Source organism: Myotis daubentonii, chromosome 2 (assembly GCF_963259705.1).
Source record: "Myotis daubentonii chromosome 2, mMyoDau2.1, whole genome shotgun sequence".
In the NCBI taxonomy this organism is placed as follows: domain Eukaryota; kingdom Metazoa; phylum Chordata; class Mammalia; order Chiroptera; family Vespertilionidae; genus Myotis; species Myotis daubentonii.
This window is the reverse complement of record NC_081841.1, coordinates 16,670,691-16,689,328: the sequence shown is the minus strand read 5'-3', so window position 1 is coordinate 16,689,328 and position 18,638 is coordinate 16,670,691. Positions and strand designations below refer to the sequence as shown.

Here is an 18,638-nt window from a genome sequence, read left to right as displayed (position 1 = left end):
TTGTTATTCTTTTGCTTTAAATTCTTTTTTGATTTTTTAAGAATCTAAAAATATCATTAAAAAATTTAAACATATTGATTAATAAACGTTTTGGGTAACAACAGAATAACACAAATATATATCCTCTGTATTATGATTTTTTAAAAAAGTTTTAAATTAGTTATTTAGATTATTGCCAATGTCTAACAACTATACTTTCTAATAATCTACATAAACCTCAATATAAAATGCATGAAAATTTCCTATGGCAATTATATTTTCTTGGTAAGACACTATAGGGGGGAAAAAAACAAAAGCCTTGATTTCCTTTTGCTTTAAAAATTACATTAGCTCTCTAAGTGTGAAGAAGAGAGCACTCCATCAGCAGAGGCCCTGCCACACAAGGGGGAATGAAAGGGCGGACTTTGTTTTTCTAGTGCAGTTTGGAGAAAAATAGACAGGATGGAGCTCAGTCTGAAAAGAGCAAGAACACGAATAAGCTAATTTAGGCCTTTGTCTTCATTTCAATTCTAAAGAAAAGAATGCAATGAAGAGTTCTATCAGGGGAGAGGAATAAACTGGAATTACAACTGAAATACAGAAAGGCTTCCTGAATAATCAACGGAAAACTCACAAGAGAGACCCCTTGATACCCAAGGACCAAAGGTGGAGACCACATAGAGACTGGAAGGAGGGGTGGAGGTGCCAAAGGGCTGGCCAGGCACCCACAGATGGCAAGTGAAGTCCCAAAGAGATATCTCAGCTGTGTGTGTGTGTGTGTGTGTGTGTGTGTGTGTGTGTGGTGGGGGGGGGGGGGGGGAAGTGCCACTGAGAACTCTGGTATCTAATCCAGAAGCTGGGCTCCCAAGCAGAGAACACCAAACTGCAGAAGGTAGCCAGATAACAACTAGCTGTGAAAAGCAGTGGGGTGCTGTCTGCCAGGGAGTGGCAGCTGAAAGTTCAGGCACCGTCTTAAAGGGCCAATGCACAAAATTTCCCTGTGGAGCCACCCACCTTATGCTCTGGCAGAGGGAGGGTGAAGTGGACTGGAGCTGTGAGACCAGAACCCAGGACAGGGGACTCGGAGGACAGAGTTCAGAAGGCAGACACCCCAAGTTTCCTGGGCTGAATCATTCCCTCACACAGCAGAGGACACCTTTCCCACATAGACATCTGCCTTGCCTGGGGGAAAGACAGTTGACACATCCTATTGGAAAACATCTTGCCCTGGGGCCACTTAAGAGATAAAAAATAACAATTAGACTCCAGGCAGAAGCAACTGTTCCACCCTGCTGAAAAAACTCTCACTACACCTTAGGATGATTGCCTCGGGGCAATTCAAGTCAGAATCCTATTAGTCTGTAGAGAGAGGCGGTATCTGGTGGCTTTGAGTCTTTGCCTGATCCAATTAGTCAGAAACAGCCTTTAACACTGTCCTGCCATAGAGATTGAGAGGTGAAGAGGATCTACCTAATACAGGGGTGGGCAAACTTTTTGACTCGAGGGCCACAATGGGTTCTTAAACTGGACCGGAGGGCCGGAACAAAAGCATGGATGGAGTGTTTGTGTGAACTAATATAAATTCAAAGTAAACATCATTACATAAAAGGGTACAGTCTTTTTTTTTTTTTTTTTTTTTAGTTTTATTCATTTCAAATGGGCCGGATCTGGCCCGCGGGCCATAGTTTGCCCACGGCTGAAAATTCAAACAGACAACCAAAATGAGGAAACAAAGACACAACCCCCAAATGAAAAAACTAGTGAATTCTCCAGAAGAAGAGATAAATGAAGCAGAGATAAGAAATTTATCTGGGCCGAAACCGGTTTGGCTCAGTGGATAGAGCGTCGGCTTGCGGACTGAGGGGTCCCGGGTTCGATTCCGGTCAGGGGCATGTACCTGGGTTGCGGGCACATCCCCAGTGGGGGACGTGCAGGGGGCAGCTGATCGATGTTTCTCTCTCATCGATGTTTCTAACTCTCTGTCTCTCTCACTTCCTCTCTGTAAAAAATCAATAAAATGTGTTTTAAAAAAAAAAAAAAGAAAGAAAGAAATTTATCTGAAACAGAGTTCAGAGTAATCATGTTAAAAATGCTCAACAGGAGAAATCAAGATGGCGGCATAGGTAAACAACTGAAATTGCTGCCTTGCACAACCACTTCAAAAATGCAATTAAAAGACAAAACAGACATCATCCAGAACCACAGAAAGGCTGGCTGAGTGGGAATTCTACAACTAGAAGGAAAGAGAAAAGCACACTGAGACTCAGAGGAGGTGCAGAAGTAAAGTGCAGAGGTACGGAGGCGCACATGGAAAGGGCTGGCAACTGAGGACGCGGTTGTCTTTTTCAATCGGGAGGGAGTCACAAGCTCCTGACGGCTCTGAACTCCAGTTCCGGGTGAGTCTCTGGGGACCCAGACTCATATGGGGCAAAACTGGACTGTCTGGCAGCGGGTAGAACTTGAAGGCGGCTTTCTCTCAGAGGTGCTTGCAGCGATTACGGCGGGACACTGAAACCAGAGGACTCTTAGGGCAGGGCTGAGGGTCAGCCATAGCTGTTTGCTCTGCCCTGTTGATTCCCTGAGACCCCGCACCACCCAAGCTGTGCACAGAGGATTTTGCATATGAATGGCCTGGCCCTTTGCAATCTAAAATTACCTAACAAACTAAAACTGGGTCAGAGAGACCCAGAACATCCAAAAGAAGGCCCAAGGCCCCACAGCAGATTGCATTGCTTCATAGCTGGGCCTCATCTGGGCACCTCCAAAACCCAAACAAATAAGAGGAATCTACAGATCTCTCCCTAGCTCCTGCTAGGTAGCCTCAGGCAGAGGCTAAATTAGCACCTCCTTAGAGATCCAAGAGCCAGTGTACCCAGTGGTCAGAGTGGGACCATCCAGATTACAACTCCTCAGATCCATAAGGGACACACTCAGGGGGCAGACTCAGTGAGCACCAAAGCCCCAACGAAGCAAGTCTTGCCCCAGAAGGGTGTCTCCAGCACAGAAGTTCTCCCACCATAGACACAGCTGATTCTCACAGCCAATTGGCCTGGAGGTCAGTTCCTCCCAGTGATACCTACAACAATCAAGGCTTAACTACAACAAGACTGTGAACAAAGCCCACAAAGGAGTGCACCAAGAGTGTCCACCTCAGGTAATTGGGGAGGCTGAGCCACTAGGTCCTATAGGACACCTAGCACAGAAAGCCACTCTATCAACACAGGGAAGCAGCCAAAATGCAGAGACAAAGACACAGGTCACAAATGACAGAAATGGAGGAAAGCAAACTACTGGATATAGAGTTCAAAACCACACTTTTAAGGTTTTTCAAGAATTTTCTAGAAACTGCCGATAAATTTAGTGAGACCCTCAAGAAATCTAGTGAGACCCTAGAGGATATAAAAAAGGACCAACTAGATATTAAGCATACACCAACTGAAATAAAGAATATTATACAGACTCCCAACAGCAGACTAGAGGATCGCAAGAATCAAGTTAAAGATTTGAAATACGAAGACGCAAAAAACACCCAACAGAAAAACAAAATGAAAAAAGAATCCAAAAATATGAAGATAGTGTAAGGAGCCTTTGGGACAACTTCAAGCATACCAACATCCGAATTATGGGGGTGCCAGAAGAAGAGAGAAAGCAAGATATTAAAAACCTATTTCAAGAAATAATGACAGAACACTTCCCCTACCTGGTGCAAGAAATAGACTTACAAGTCCAGGAAGCGCAGAGAGCCCCAAACAAAAGGAATCCAAAGAGGACCACACCAAGACACATCATAATTAAAATGCCAAGAGCAAAAGACAAAGAGAGAATCTTAAAAGCAGCAAGAGAAAGACAGTCAGTTACCTACAAGGAGTACCCATATGACTGTCAGCTGATTTCTCAACAGAAACTCTGCAGGCCAGAAGGAAATGTCAAGAAATACTCAAAGTGATGAATGCCAAGAACCTACAACCAAGATTACTTTACCCAGCAAAGCTATCATTCAGAATTGAAGGTCAGATAAAGAGTTTCACAGATAAGAAAACGCTAAAGGAGTTCATCACCACCAAACCAGTATTATATGAAGTGCTGAAAGGTATCCTTTAAGAAGAGGAAGAAGAAAAAAAAGGTAAAGATACAAATTATGAACAACAAATACACATCTATCAACAAGTGAATCTAAAAATCAAGTGAATAAATAAACTGAGGAACCGAATAAACTGGTGATTATAATAGAATCAGGGGCATAGAAAGGGAGTGGACTAACTATTCTTGGGGGGGAAAGGGGAGGGGATGTGGGAAGAGACTGGACAAAAATCATGCACCTATGGATGAGGACAGTGGCGGGGGGGGGGGGGGGGTGATGGCGGAGGGGCGGGTGGGAACCGGGTGGAGGGGAGCTATGGGGGGGAAAAAGAGGAACAACTGTAATAATCTGAACAATAAAGATTTAATTTAAAAAAATAATAAGATAATAAAAAATAAATGCTCACCAGTATGGAAAAAGATATAGTAACTATGAAAAAAAGAACAGTCTGAGATAAAGAATGACATAACAGAAGTAAAGAACACATTGGAAGGAATACACAGCAGCTTAGGGGAAGCTGAAGATCTAATCAGTGAATTAGAAGACAGAGTTGAAAATATCACTCAATTAGAGAACCAAAAAGAAAAAAAACAATTAAAAAACAGGAGGACAGCTTAAGGGAGCTGTGGGGCAAAGTGAAACGTAACAATATTAGAATAGTAAGTGTGCCAGAAGAGGCAGAAAGGAAGAAAGGCATAGAGAAGGTGTTTGAAGAAATAAACTCCCTAACCTGGTAAAGGAAAAAGTCACACAAGTTCAGGAGGCACAAAGAACCCCCAACAAGAAGAACCCAAACAGACCCAGGCCCAGACACATCATAATTAAAATGGCAAAAAATTAAAGACAAAGAGTGAATCTTAAAGGCAGCAAGAGAAAAGAAAACTGTTACCTACAAAGGAGTTCCTATAAGGCTGACACCTGACTACTCATCAGAAACTCTACAGGCCAGAAGGGAATGGCATGAAGTACTCAAGGTAATGGAAAGCAAGGATCTGAGACCAAGATTACTATATCTAGCAAGACTATCATTCAAAATAGATGGTCAAATAAAGAGCTTCCCAGTAAAAAAAAAAAGGCTAAAGGAGTTCATTACCACCAAACCAGCATTACAAGAAATGCTAAAGGGATTTGTTGTAAGGGATTGCCAAAAAGAAACAGAGAGAGAAACCTAGCCATACAGAATTGAAATGGCTATAAATAAGTAGCTATCAATAATAACCCTAAATATAAATGGATTAAATGCTCCAATCAAAAGGTGTAGGGTAGCTGAATGGATATAAAAACAAGACCCAACTATATGCTGTCTAAAAGAGACGAACCTCAAAACAAAAGACACACACAGGATGAAAATGAAAGGATGGGGAAAAATTTTCCATGCAAATGGAAAAGAAAAAAAGCTGGAGTAGCAATACTCATATCCAACAAAATAGACTTTAAAAGCATCATACTAAGCGAAATAAGTCAGTCGGAGAGAGACAAATATCATATGATCTCACTCATTTGTGGAAAATAATGAACAACATAAACTGATGAAAAAAAAGAGAGCCAGAGAGGGGAAAAATATTCTAGAATATAATAGAAGTAATCCTGTTATTTGCAGATTTTTAATATTTCCTACAACTTTCGTGATATCATACTATGTTAGTACAGTTTTGGTAACATTATTATACTTAAAATCCTTTTATTCTTGAAATATTAATGTATACTGTATGTAATATTATATGTAAGATCGTTTTTCTTGAATAATTGGTGTTTATTACATATAACATTATTATATTTAAGATCGTTTTTCTTGAAATATTAAGGTTTATTGCATATAACATTCTATTTAAAATCATTTTTCTTGAAATAAAAAAACAAAAAAATTACATCAAAGTAAAATAAATTGGTTTTATAATATAATACAAGATTTATATCATTTAAAGAAATTGTTATACATACCTGCTTTGTGATACGGATAATAATCTATAGTCAATTTTGTAAAAGACAGTTGCATAGCCCCTCCAGTAATACGTCTATTTGACTCTGCGAAAAGAAAAAAATGGATTTGAGAGCAAGTGAAGAGAATAATAAGCAAATATCAGAAACACTTAATTTACCACACCTACAGTACAAGCAGTAATAACTGTCTCTCTATTATCATGAATAATACGTTAAGGATTTTAGGAAATACAATTCAATCTAATAAGTATTAAGCCTCAATCCCTTGCAAGGTACTAGGATTAAAAATGAGGATGCAATCTACTTGTATATTTATAACCCTAACCACATGTCAAGCATTGTTTTAAATACTTTAGGTAGACTTACTCATTTGCTATTCATAACAACCCTATAAGATAGGTACTATTATTAGTAGTATGCCCATTTTCTAAATAAAGAAATTAAGACACAAAGAAGTTAAGTAAAATAGGCTAATGTCATACAGCCAATAAGTGTAGAGCTGGTTTGAACCCAGAAAATATTTACTACTACACTATATCATCTTTTCTCTTACTGAAGAGGAAACTGAGTCTATTAGGTTGGATAAGTTGTCTAAGATCACATAGCTAAATTAAGGTCAGAAGTACCTAAGTTAATGTAACTCCAACATAAAAATCAAATTTTAAAATAGCATGGACAAATCAAATACAAATTAAGACAAAAGTTATGTACACACACACTGCATTAATTTGATAACTCTAATTTATTTCAACTAGCAGAATTTCTAGTATAGACTTACAACCACTCATTTAAAACTCCTGGCCAAATATTTCAGAATTCAGTTTTTTTAAATATTTTATGAAAGTAATATGGTATCTATATATGCAAGACACATCATATTCTAAGCAGATTTGAAGGCAGCACCAAGTAATAAAAAATAGTAATTATGCAGCAAAACTCAAATATTTACACTAAGTGGATAAAATAAAGATGATAAATAGCAATGTGTTTAAGTAGTTTTTCGAGCAAGTTTTTCACAAACCTAAGAAGAAACATTTCAGAACTTTCTGGATTTTAGAATAGCAGAGAACTAATTACACATCTGTACAACAGAAATACTGTGTTTTGGTAGAGGGGCTTTCCATTTAGTAACGTCATTCAGCTTATTCTCTGAGGGAATATATAAAGTAAGGAATGAAAGAGCTTAGAAAACACTTTTCTCTGTTCTTTTGCTTATTATTTAACTTTGACCCCTCTTTTTGTTATTTTGGTTTGTTTTAATTTTTTGGATTTTCCTTCCAAATCACTAAAACAGAAAATACCAACTATGTCAAATGACACAAAGGAAGGACAACAAAGCTTCTCCAAATTCCAAGTATCCCTCACCTTTTATGCTCCACCATTTGATCATATTATATATGATGAAGGCAAGATGTTTTCTACTGCTAAGTATCCAGTACAGTGGGGCCTTGACTTATGAGTTTAATTTGTTCCACGATGGAGCTCATAACTCAAGTTACTCGTATGTCAAATCAACAGTGAACAAGTGAGACACGTGATGCTGGGCTGATGTTGTGGCGTTCACTGTGACGTTCGCTGCGCCAACTAGCAGTGGGGTATCTGAAGCTGGCTCGTAACCCGAATTTTAGCTCGCAACTCAAAGCAAAAAATCGACCGAGAGACGGCTCGTATCTCGAAAAACTCGTTAGTCAGGACACTCGTAAGTCAAGGCCCCACTGTATCAGTCTGAATATTCACGCTCATAGCTTTAAAAATCCAGAGCAGCAATTGTCATAGCTATCATTCTGATTCAGGTCTGAGGGACACAGGTCAGATATCCCCATTTTAAAAAAATTCTCAGCTTGATTCTCATGCTCGCCAAAGTTTTGAGAACCACTGTCCAAGACATAGGACTACCTGCTGAACCCTTTCAACACTATGGGCCAGGGACACTCTCTGACAGAGAAATGCTCCAGAATCTAGATTAGAACCACAGTTTTTCAAAGTGACCAAGAACCTTTGTCAACTAAATAAGAAAAAATAAAAGAAACAAAAGCTAAAAAAAGGGAAAAAACCTTCTTAACTGAAATTTAGCTTCCTAACAAAATCTAGAATATTGGAAGAGACACAAGAAGTATTAAACATCACACAATTGTATTTACATGCACATGGGGGTCAGAAAAATATAAACCACCAAGCTGACAACACATGTGCAAATTATATGTTGAGTATGGACAATAAGTTAATTATGGACAATCCTATCTAATAAAAGATAAAAAGTGTAATTAACCATACCTCTGCTATGCTTCCCATTGGCTAATCAGCAAGATATGCAAATTAACTGCCAACAAAGATAGCGGACGGCAGCCACGCAGCTGAAGCGAGCAGGAGGTTTGCTTGCTCCAGTGATGGAGGAAGCCAAGGTTCCCCGCCTGCCGCAGCCTGCTCTAAGCTCTGAAAGCAACAGCTCCAAGCAACAGAGTTCAATTATAGAAACCAAACAAACCCCAGATACCTGCTTTCAGCCAGCCGCGGCCTCAGAGCTGGGAGCGCCAATGAAGGCAACAGAGTTTCAATTATAGAAGGTAAATAAATCCCAGAATAAAAAAAAAGAAGAAATTAGGAGAGGCTGGGAGTTTCCGTTGCAGGCCAGCCTGAAAACAGCCCTCAGCCCCTCACCCAGACTGGCCAGGCACCCCAGTGGAGACCCCCACCCTGAAGGGGGTTTGGGCAGCCTGCAAACAGCCATCAGCCCCTCAACCAGGCTGGCCAGGCACCCCAGCGGGACCCCCACCCTGATCCGGGACATGCTTCAGGGCAAACCAGCCAGCCTCCACCCGTGCACCAGGCCTCTATCCTATATAATAAAAGGGTAATATGCAAATTGACCCTAACAGCAGAAAGATTGGGAATCACTGGTCACTATGACACACACTGACCACCAGGGGGCAGATGTTCAATGCAGGAGCTGCCCTCTGGTGGTCAGTGCGCTCCCACATGGGGTAGCTCTGCTCAGCCACAAGCCAGGCTGATGGCTGCCAGTACAGCGGTGGTGGTGGGAGCCTCTCCTGCCTCCTCAGCAACGTTAAGGATGTCCAACTGCAGCTTAGGTCTGCTCCCCGCTGGCAAGTGGACATCCCCCGAGGGCTGCCGGGCTGCCATAGGGATGTCTGATTGCCAGCTTAGGCCCAATCCCCTGGGGAGCAGGCCTAAGCCAGCAGGTGGTCATCCCCCGAGGGGTCCCAGACTGCGAGAGGGCACAGGCCAGGCTGAGGGACCCCCACCCCGAGTGCACAAATTTTTGTGCACCGGGCCTCTAGTTCAAAATTATAAAAAAGTTAATTCACAGGTAAGTCTAATATTTTATCCTCCTCCAAGAATGTCATCTACTAAGTCTTTGATTTTATTTAAACTTAATTTTATTAGTATTGATAGCTAACAATTATGCTGAAATACTAAATACTAAAGAAAAAATAACATTTCATACCAATATGTAATGTTTGTTTATTTTTTAATTAAAATATTGTATTTACTTAGAGGCATACAGAATGTCAACAAAACAGCTGCAACTGTTTTTTCAATTACAGAGTGACATTCAGTTACAAAACAACCATTATTTCGTATTAGCGGCATCAGAGACAACTGAAGATGAAAATACTACCATCCCCACATAAACTAAGTTGTGCTGAGCACCAAGAACCTGCTTTAAATGTCCATGCTAATTTACAACCCCCAACCTGTATAGCAGGCAAGGTTAGTGGCTACTGAAAATACCACCAAGACGGGGCTATCTAACGTCACATTCAGTAGTATGTTAACTATATATATATATAAAAAAAAGACTCTGTACAGTTTAAAAACAAATCTTACTCAACCTTACATTTCAATTTTTTTTTCTCTAAAATGAGTGAGTTGTGTACAGGGCAGTTAACTACTTTATAGACAAGAAAAAAAACCTGTGCTAGAACCAACTTATTCATCAGCATCATCATCTTCTCCTTCTTTCTCCTGATCATCATCCTCTTTTCCTCCCTCCTCTTCCTTCTTTTTCTTGCTTTTTCAGCTGTGATGACACCCTTCTATGCCACATCAGGCTCTCCCCATAGCTGGGTATGCAGCAATCTCCTTTCCATGTTTCTCCTTCAGCTTAGCAGTCTTCTTTTCATCAGGCTGCTTGTCATCTGCAGCAGTGTGAATCCATATCTCTCCTAGCTTTTTTGCAGCATCACCAATGGATAGGCCAGAATGCTCATTTTACTTTGATTTTTGGGTGATATTCAGAACAAAACAAGAAAAAAGCTGAAGAAGGTGGCTTCTTGGGTGCATCGAGATCCTTGAACTTCTTTTGTTTCCCCTTTAGGAGGGCTGTAAGTTTTCATTTCTCTTTCATTAACAGGCTTTGTCCACCTTTGCCATGTCTGCAAATTTTCCTTTCTCTTTAGCAGACATGGTCTTCTACCTCTCTGAGCACTTCTTAGAAAACTCTTGAAAAGGTGACTGAAGCACCTGGAGGTTTCTCCTTGTGCTCCTCCCGGCAAGTTTGCACAAAGAAAGCATATGATGACATTTTGCCTCTCAGCTTCTTAGGATCTCCTTTTCCTCAGCAAGCACAGTCACCCAGTGCCCGCCAACTCCCACTTGCCCAAGTGTGTTTCTATGGAGCTCAATGTACTGCAATCTATAATGTTTAGCATTATACCTTTCATGCATGTATCTCTTATGAATGATAAAGTTATGACCAGTTATCTTATGTACATACTACATAATAAACAATCCATTTTTATAGTAAATTCTAGGAAAACCAAAATAGTTTAAAATAAGCAGCTTTAGTTACCTTTTTCTTTAGCATGAATATCATCACATATGTGTAGGTCTAGATGAGAAATCACTAAATGATGGGAAGTTTCTTTGACATCGAAGTCATTGAACAGTTTCACGATTGCATCATTTAGATCAGGAGCATTTGAAGCCTGGGGTGACTTCACTTGCTGCGTAGATGGGGCTGCTGTGGAGCTCTAAAAGGTTCAATACTGCCTTAGCACTGCAGGTTAAACACTTGCAATTCCCACACAAGAAAATATAAGTATTCTTAGGAATAGCGATGAAAAATAAGCTAATACATTTTCTTTTGTATCAACTATACACAATTTGAGTATGAATCCAATCTGTTTTGGTAAATAATTGAATAATTATATTCACATATTTGTAGCCTTTCTTGTCTTAGAAAACATACTTATTAACTACTAAAGGCAGTTTATTTATTTATTTGACTATTATTACTTCTATCTATTAAAGAGAAAAGAAATGTGAGCCCTGTATATATCAACTGTATACACTATTATATATCCTGCAGAAATTAATCATTTCTTTGTAAAAGCACTTGTGTAAGTGCTCTAGTGCCTCTTATAAGATGTGGTGTGTCTTTGAACTTGGATATATAAAGAAGCTAGAAAGCAGAAGAGACATAAGAGATTTTAAGTTCAAAGTCCTTTCTCCCCCAAGAGAAAAAACACAGAATAGTGAAGTGTATAGATATATGTGTACCTCTAATAGCCTAAAACAATTCTGCATACATATTCTGATGATATATTAGCCTTAGAACTGTACGTGAAACACCAATGGATGTTTCTCTCTCACATCAATGTTTCTCTTTCTCTCCCTTCCTCTTTCTCTATTATAATCTATTTCACATAAACAAAACAACTAACCATTCTGATTTTTAAACCATTTACAGGTAAAGAAGAGTTTTCATTCCTGTTAACTTAATAGCATACCTGTGTAGGTTCAGAAGCCATACTCTTCCTTTGGTCTGTTGATTTTTCTATTGCTTCACTAAGAGATTTTGCATATTGTACCATAGCCTTCAACTGAGAATCCGTTAAAACCCATAACAAGTCATCCAATATTAGAACTAACTTTGTTGCAATGACGTTGCAGTCCTTTAACTGTGAAAAAAATTGATTCATAAAATGAAGCCAAGAAGTAGAACTTATAATGTACTTTTATTTTTTAATTTTTGAGTAGAAATATGGATCCTCCATTATTCATCAAATATTTAATGAGTTCCAAAAGTATGGAAAAAATATTTTTTAGTATCAGCAATACAGTGGTAAAAAAAGACTGACAAATTCCTGTACCTAAATAGGTAAAAGCTATATAGGTACGAGTACCTAAGTAATTTAATTTTGCATTTAAAGGTAATAAATCATTTATTTACCTATGTTAATTTTAATTCTAGTATAAAAAAGGGCATTAAAATTCATTAAAAACTAAAATGCTATTTTAACCACATATTCTAAAAAAATTCTTTTCCAACTTAATTTAGTATAGTAATTTATGTCCGGTGATACAAAACATGTTATTGAGACTTTAAGCCATGGTTAAAATAAGTCATTACTCTGTCATTAGATTTCATCATAATCCATAGCAGACTTTCAACTACTTACATCTTTTAGTACCAATCTTCCCTATTTATCTTAGTTACCAGTCAATATCTTAATAACCTTCAAAAGCTAGTAGTTTTGGTTACTGTTTACTTACTCTTGAGCGATTCAATAGGAGAAATAAAATGTTAAAACTGTTAATGCTCAACAGTTATTTGGCAACTGAGAAATCTATTCAATCATAAGAAATAAAAATCTAAGTATTAAATCCAGAGGACTAAAAAATGTTATTATAGTAGGTTTCTTCAAATATTGGTTTAGGCACTATATTTTATTTTGCATTCTTTTAATATGCCAATATTTTGCTTAAAAATTATTTTAATAGTTATCACATGAATCACAAAGGAAACCCTGTTAACTTACTCTTCTTTTAAGTGTAACTCTGATTTTTGATTGGTTGGTTATTAATCGAACAGGAGCGCACATAATTTCAAGATGTGAACTTTGGGTAGCATCTGCCTCTATTCGAATCATCTGCCAATTTATTTCTTTAAATGTCAAAACCTAAAGAGAACACAGAGATTGGCTTCACTTATACAAAACAGAATGCGAAAAATGTAGATTAAAAAAAAAAGAAATAGAAATGTATCTTCACTAATTTTCATGACATTCTAGATAGTCACTATGATTTTATTTTTTGAAATTGTATACTTCCAGCAAATTCAGTAACACATCTTCATAATTATAGTCCTCATCTGTAAAGCTGTTAATACTTTTATTCTAAGTAATTTAATTTTACTATAAAGTACAAAGATCATTTGAATCATGGGACCAAGAATTTAAATGACATATTTTAGTTTGGTAAATGTAAACTTCAATTCTGAGTAGCCGTGAAGCTAAAATAGATTAGCTCTGAGTTGAAAGATTACAATAATGATATTAAAATATGCATATTTAATAATGAGTAAGATTAAAACAGAGATATAGTTAAAAAGCAAATCCAGTAGTATGTGAATCTAAGTTACCATAAGAAGTAATTATTTTAAACATCCTCTTTTATTTATCAGTGACTAAAATAATTTTTAAGCCAACAACAACAAAAAAATCTTTACCTCTCCTCTCTGTGGATCTTGAATACGAGTAAATCTTAAATCTCCATGCTCCCAGTTTGCATTCACGCTATAGATCCGCAGCTGGGAAAGTTCAAAGGATGCATTGAACGCTTTTGCTCCAATGCGGATGACAATAGAATTTACAGAAACAGTGATTCCCTCAACTACTTTTTCAGCAAAGCTGTATTCACTGGAAAACAAAATATAATGTGCTAAAGCCAAAAAATCATTTAAAAAGTTATCTGTTAATATTCTCAAACATGTACACAAACTATCATATTTATTCATTTTGTCTTAAAAGAACAAATTTTTGTTAAAACAATAGCCTAGCCTGGTCACATGTAACTTATAAAAATGCTCTTCTCAAAATGATAAAAAGATTTTTTAAATTGGAGGTTATTTCCTAAGTTAAATTATTAATATCAGTATCTCAAAAATTATCAGTTCAGACAGCAGGCATCTATAACAAATAAGGATGACACAAAGAAGGATAAAGGAACCAGTGAAATATAATTTCATCATTTCAGAATAAGGTTAAAAAAGTTTACATTCTCTAATTCAATTCAGCAAATACTTATTGAACATCTACTATATGAACAACACTGTGACATAAGGAAAACTAAAATATAGTTATGGCATTATAGGACTCACAAGTTACTTGGGGAGGAAATAAAACACCCCAGTAACTAAAACATGAGGCAATCTGTAATTGTTTTTTAAAAGGGGAATCATCAGTACATTTGGTAGAGGAAGAAATTGCATATAACTAGGAAGATATGTATCTAGGAAAAAATGATGAAGTTTCCAAAGGGAGAAATAGGAAGGAAGGGAAACCCTGGAATGGAGAAAGCATGAGCAAAGGCACAGATAAGTAGGAGAGCAGAGGTTATGTTTCAATAATGGTAAGTAGTACAGTATCTATAATAATAAAAGCATAATATGCTAATTAGACCAGACGAAGCTGGAAGGTCGAAGCTGCGGTGGCACGAATTTCATGCATCAGGCCTCTAGTAACTAGAATATAAGCTATCAATATATTTTGGCAGGAGGGAAGTAAAAGTTTGCCCAACTAGTATATTACTTCTATGATCATCAATCAATATGACCATTATTCCTAAATCTATGTCTTCATCCAGATCTGGAACTTCAGACTATAAACTTCAAATGTTCCCTGGGGAGCAAAATTGGCCTCAACTGAAAACCAATGAGTAAAATGAAAACTTTTCTGATAAAAAGAAGTCTCAAAATTATAGGCTTTTATCAAAATCCAATTTGCGAGCATTCTTTACTTAATGAATTTTATAATAATCCAAAAGGTCTAAAATTTTTTAGGCATCAATTTAACTCTTAAGAATCATAAAAACTCCTTTGATGCATAGAATAAATGATATCCATTTGATTTATAGAATGCCTAAGCTGTGCTGCTTTCATTTTCTGCTACTGCTCTGCCTTTGGTTGATCGTTACTAATTAAATATCAAGAAAAACAAGATGAATAAAAGAGGCTAAAATCAATTCTGCTACTTTTGTAATGTATATACTAAAACTGTACAATGTGTGATGGAAAAGATGACTGAAATAGAGACTGTCTGAGGTTAGTGGATTTTATTTTATGTTCCCTTACTACAAATAATAGAGATGACTATCGGTAAAAATAAAGGAAAAAAAGAAAACACAAAACAATGAATGCACAAATCAACCAATGATTCAACCAATGGAACAACAAATTAACAAGGAAAAAAAAATAGAGATGACTCTAGGAAAGAATTCCCTTTGCCAGTCATACAGATTAATGGAAATAGCTTACCTCTGTCCTGAAGCAGTTGCAATTGGTGATGGGCCATTAGGATTTCGTGGTTCTTCACATGTACTCATTTCCATTATTACTTTATCTAAGGACTAATAAGAATGCATTAAAACTGTAAGCAATTAGATATTTTATTTTATGTATATTATAAAAATACTAGTGGCCCGGTGCACGTAATTTGTGCACATTTAAAGGGAATTAATTAGAGGAAATATTTTAATATTGCTATTTGCCCTTTCTCTATACATAGAAGTGTCAGAGATGAAAGAAAATTAGTAAAATGTATAAGAAAATCTCCCTCCTGTCAGAGTCTGGGGTGCACCGCAGGACCCAGAGTCAAGTCCCGGCACACCTGTGCACACGGAGAAATCACTTGAGACCCACACCCGCCAGCCCCACCGCCAATGAGCAAGACCAAGAGCCAGCCAACCGCACACCTGTCAAGCCCTCCCTCCCCACAGCATAACATCAGCGCTGGGTGGGGACGTACCACGTCCCCAGCGGGGGACAAAGGCAGGCAGCGTCATGTTAGCACTGGGTGGGGATGCACAGGCAGCGTCATGTTAGCACTGGGCAGGCCTCCGCACGCCTCCACCGGGGGCCGCCCCCAGGCCAGGCTGGGCCGCACAGAGGCCCTCCTGGTGATAGCAGTCCCTGCCCACCCACTTCTGCTATGCACGCCGCCTGCTGAGCGGTCGTGACATGACAGCATCCCAGATAATTTGCATGTTCCTCTATTATTAGTATAGATTTAAGACCATATCCTTTCATTTCGTTATGAGCTAAGTAAACATTAAGTGAACAGAGTCATTTTAAGTGCCTCTCTAAAGGCCTAAAGAGACTAGTATCAAAAGAGAAAACAATGCATTCAGTCCTTTCTCAAGGCACTTACTATATGGTGGGAAAATTGTGTGTTTTATAGGAGTATAACAGAAAAACAGTAAGAAGTAGTCATATACTGTTAAGAAAATCATATTTCATACAAGTGCAATTTCTAATCCTAGAGTGTGTTAATACTGAAAGTTAGATGCTTAGATAAATGTTTATTTCGGAAGCAATTCAGAACTCACCAAACAGATGGGATGTGTTTTCAGTTTTGTCCATGGGATCTGAAAAAAAGAAGTTTCTTTCTTTAAAATGAATCATTAAAAAGATGTAAAACAGTAACCAACACAGTTTCTTTCTTAATATAGTGACAGATATACCAAATTGTACCAGATGACTTCTTTCTTAAATTGCAAAATAATAAAATGAGCAATTCATTCATACTCTTAAAATTAGATGTGCCTATATTACATAAAAGACTACTCATATGTTTGGTCATCATTTTAAATAAAAATTTCAGATTGCCTTAAATATCTTCTTTTCCCAGCCCTTAAAACACATTTTAATTTCATAATTTAGTTAAGACTTCCCAGTAAAGCATAATCAGTGTTTTGTTCACTTAACAATTTTTTATATTCTACAATTCTGACCAATCTTTTTATAGATATTCAAGATAAATACAGAAGTGAGGCCATTGCTATAAAATGTAGGCAATGTCAAATAAATATTATTCAAACATAACTTGCACTGAAATACCATGTCATTGAAGATATTTTTGTTTAGGGAGGTTAAAAGAAAAATTAAAGGAGATTATCTTTTTTCCTACAATCTTCTCTTTGGTGCCCAATTTTAATTTTATGAAACAAATTAGCATTCACTATTTCCACTGAGCAGACTTTAAAACTAGGCCTAGTCTTTAAGATCAAAAAGTGATATGACATTAGTGTCAAAGTAAGTAGAAATAAGTTTTAATTAGTAGTAATAATAACAAAACACAACTTTAAAATCCTCAAAATAAGAAACAAATGAGAAAAAGAGATTAAACTTCAAATAAAAATATACAGATTAAGATAACTTATCAGTCCTCATGTCTTCATTTAAAATAAAGTGTTTACTTATCACAAATTTAAACTGTCACATTTGACAAATCCTATAAAAACTTTGAATATTTTACTAATAAATTCCCAATAATTTTATTTAAATTATATCAAATGTTTTAAAAATTAGAATCTATTATTTAGTAATTAATATATTAGTATATGACTAAATTCATAAGGCACATATTCATGTAATTATTTAAACTAGGGCGTGGGGAACATCCCGCCGGTGGGCTGTGTAGTAAGGCACACAAAATCATTTGGTCTGGCCCTGCCAAGGCATTAGGGGTGAGTTAACTAAATGTTTGACCAAATATAGCAGGCTAATTTTTGATCATTTTGTATGACCCCGAATAATGTTATAAATATGTAAATGGCCCTCAGCAGAAAAAAAGTTCCCCGCCCCTGATTTAGACTAAGGTATTTGTCTTTTTAAATTATGTTAATAAAAATGCTTCTTTATAGAATTATCTAAAACAAAGTATTTATTTTAAAATATAGAGATGAAATAAAAAATAAAAAACAGAAAATGCTTTTCACACATATCAAAATCTCACCCTAATAGATGCCTTATTACAAAAAACTTTGTTGATAGCAAGCCATGTTGGCAAATCCAACATATTCTGGAGCACCTCTTCATCCAACTCCAAATTCTTCAGTTCACCTTCTCCTTTAAGAGTACTTAGATTTATCTTGTCAGGAGATAAATTTTTAGTAAATCTGAAAAAGAATATATATTGACATTTATTTTAGCATCAGTTATGGTAGAGTCATTCTTGCAAATATACAGAGCATTAAAAATGTAATAGCAGCACTAAGAAACCCAAAACTGTGTGACAGTCACTATTTTAATCCATGTTTTTCAACATGGTTTTATTTTTTGTTTTCATCTCTGTTGTCCGTAGCTCTATTACAGAAAACCTAGTACTTTTGTCATACATTTAAATCATATTCCCACATGTAATCAAGCTCTGGTTCTCACTGTCTTGCAAATTTATGAGTATTTACTGAGTGTCCACTGTTTCCCAGGCACTATGTAAGGCAGTGCATATCACATTTTGTTCACTTTGCTATACACTACATCACAAGAGGGGATATTCCTATTCTACTAACCAACCTACAAGGAAGGTTAGGAAAAATGAGACGGTTTAGAAGTAGGAACAGCAGCAGTAATTACCACCATTCCTTTTCTTTTTTTCTAATTTATTTTTTAAATAATTTTTCATTTTCAACTACAGTTGATATACAATATTATATTAGTTTCAGATGTGCAACCCAGTGACTAGACATTTATATAACTTATAAACTGACCACCCTGGTAAATCTAGTACCCATCTGACACCATACATAGTTATTAAAAAATTATTGACTATATTCCCTATGCTGTAATTTACAAGACAGGCCGTTTGTATGGAAAATCCACTGGAAACAGCAT

The 18,638-nt window shown here is 36.9% G+C and overlaps 1 protein-coding gene across 10 annotated transcripts in view; it reads right to left on the bottom strand.

Annotated features, from left to right (window-relative positions):
* Positions 1 to 18,638, bottom strand: part of BLTP3B (bridge-like lipid transfer protein family member 3B) — a 92,502-nt gene that overhangs the window by 38,395 nt on the left and 35,469 nt on the right. For 8 of the 10 annotated variants that reach the window (XM_059681882.1, XM_059681886.1, XM_059681885.1 and 5 more), the window contains 8 exons: positions 17,761 to 17,923; positions 16,352 to 16,390; positions 15,282 to 15,373; positions 13,476 to 13,665; positions 12,787 to 12,927; positions 11,755 to 11,925; positions 10,815 to 10,995; positions 6,002 to 6,085 (listed from right to left, as the gene is read on the bottom strand). In XM_059681882.1, coding sequence (XP_059537865.1) covers positions 6,002 to 6,085; positions 10,815 to 10,995; positions 11,755 to 11,925; positions 12,787 to 12,927; positions 13,476 to 13,665; positions 15,282 to 15,373; positions 16,352 to 16,390; positions 17,761 to 17,923 — 1,061 coding nt within the window. The remainder of the gene's footprint in view (positions 1 to 6,001; positions 6,086 to 10,814; positions 10,996 to 11,754; positions 11,926 to 12,786; positions 12,928 to 13,475; positions 13,666 to 15,281; positions 15,374 to 16,351; positions 16,391 to 17,760; positions 17,924 to 18,638) is intronic. The other 2 variants (XM_059681884.1, XM_059681887.1) reach the window with 2 other exon arrangements.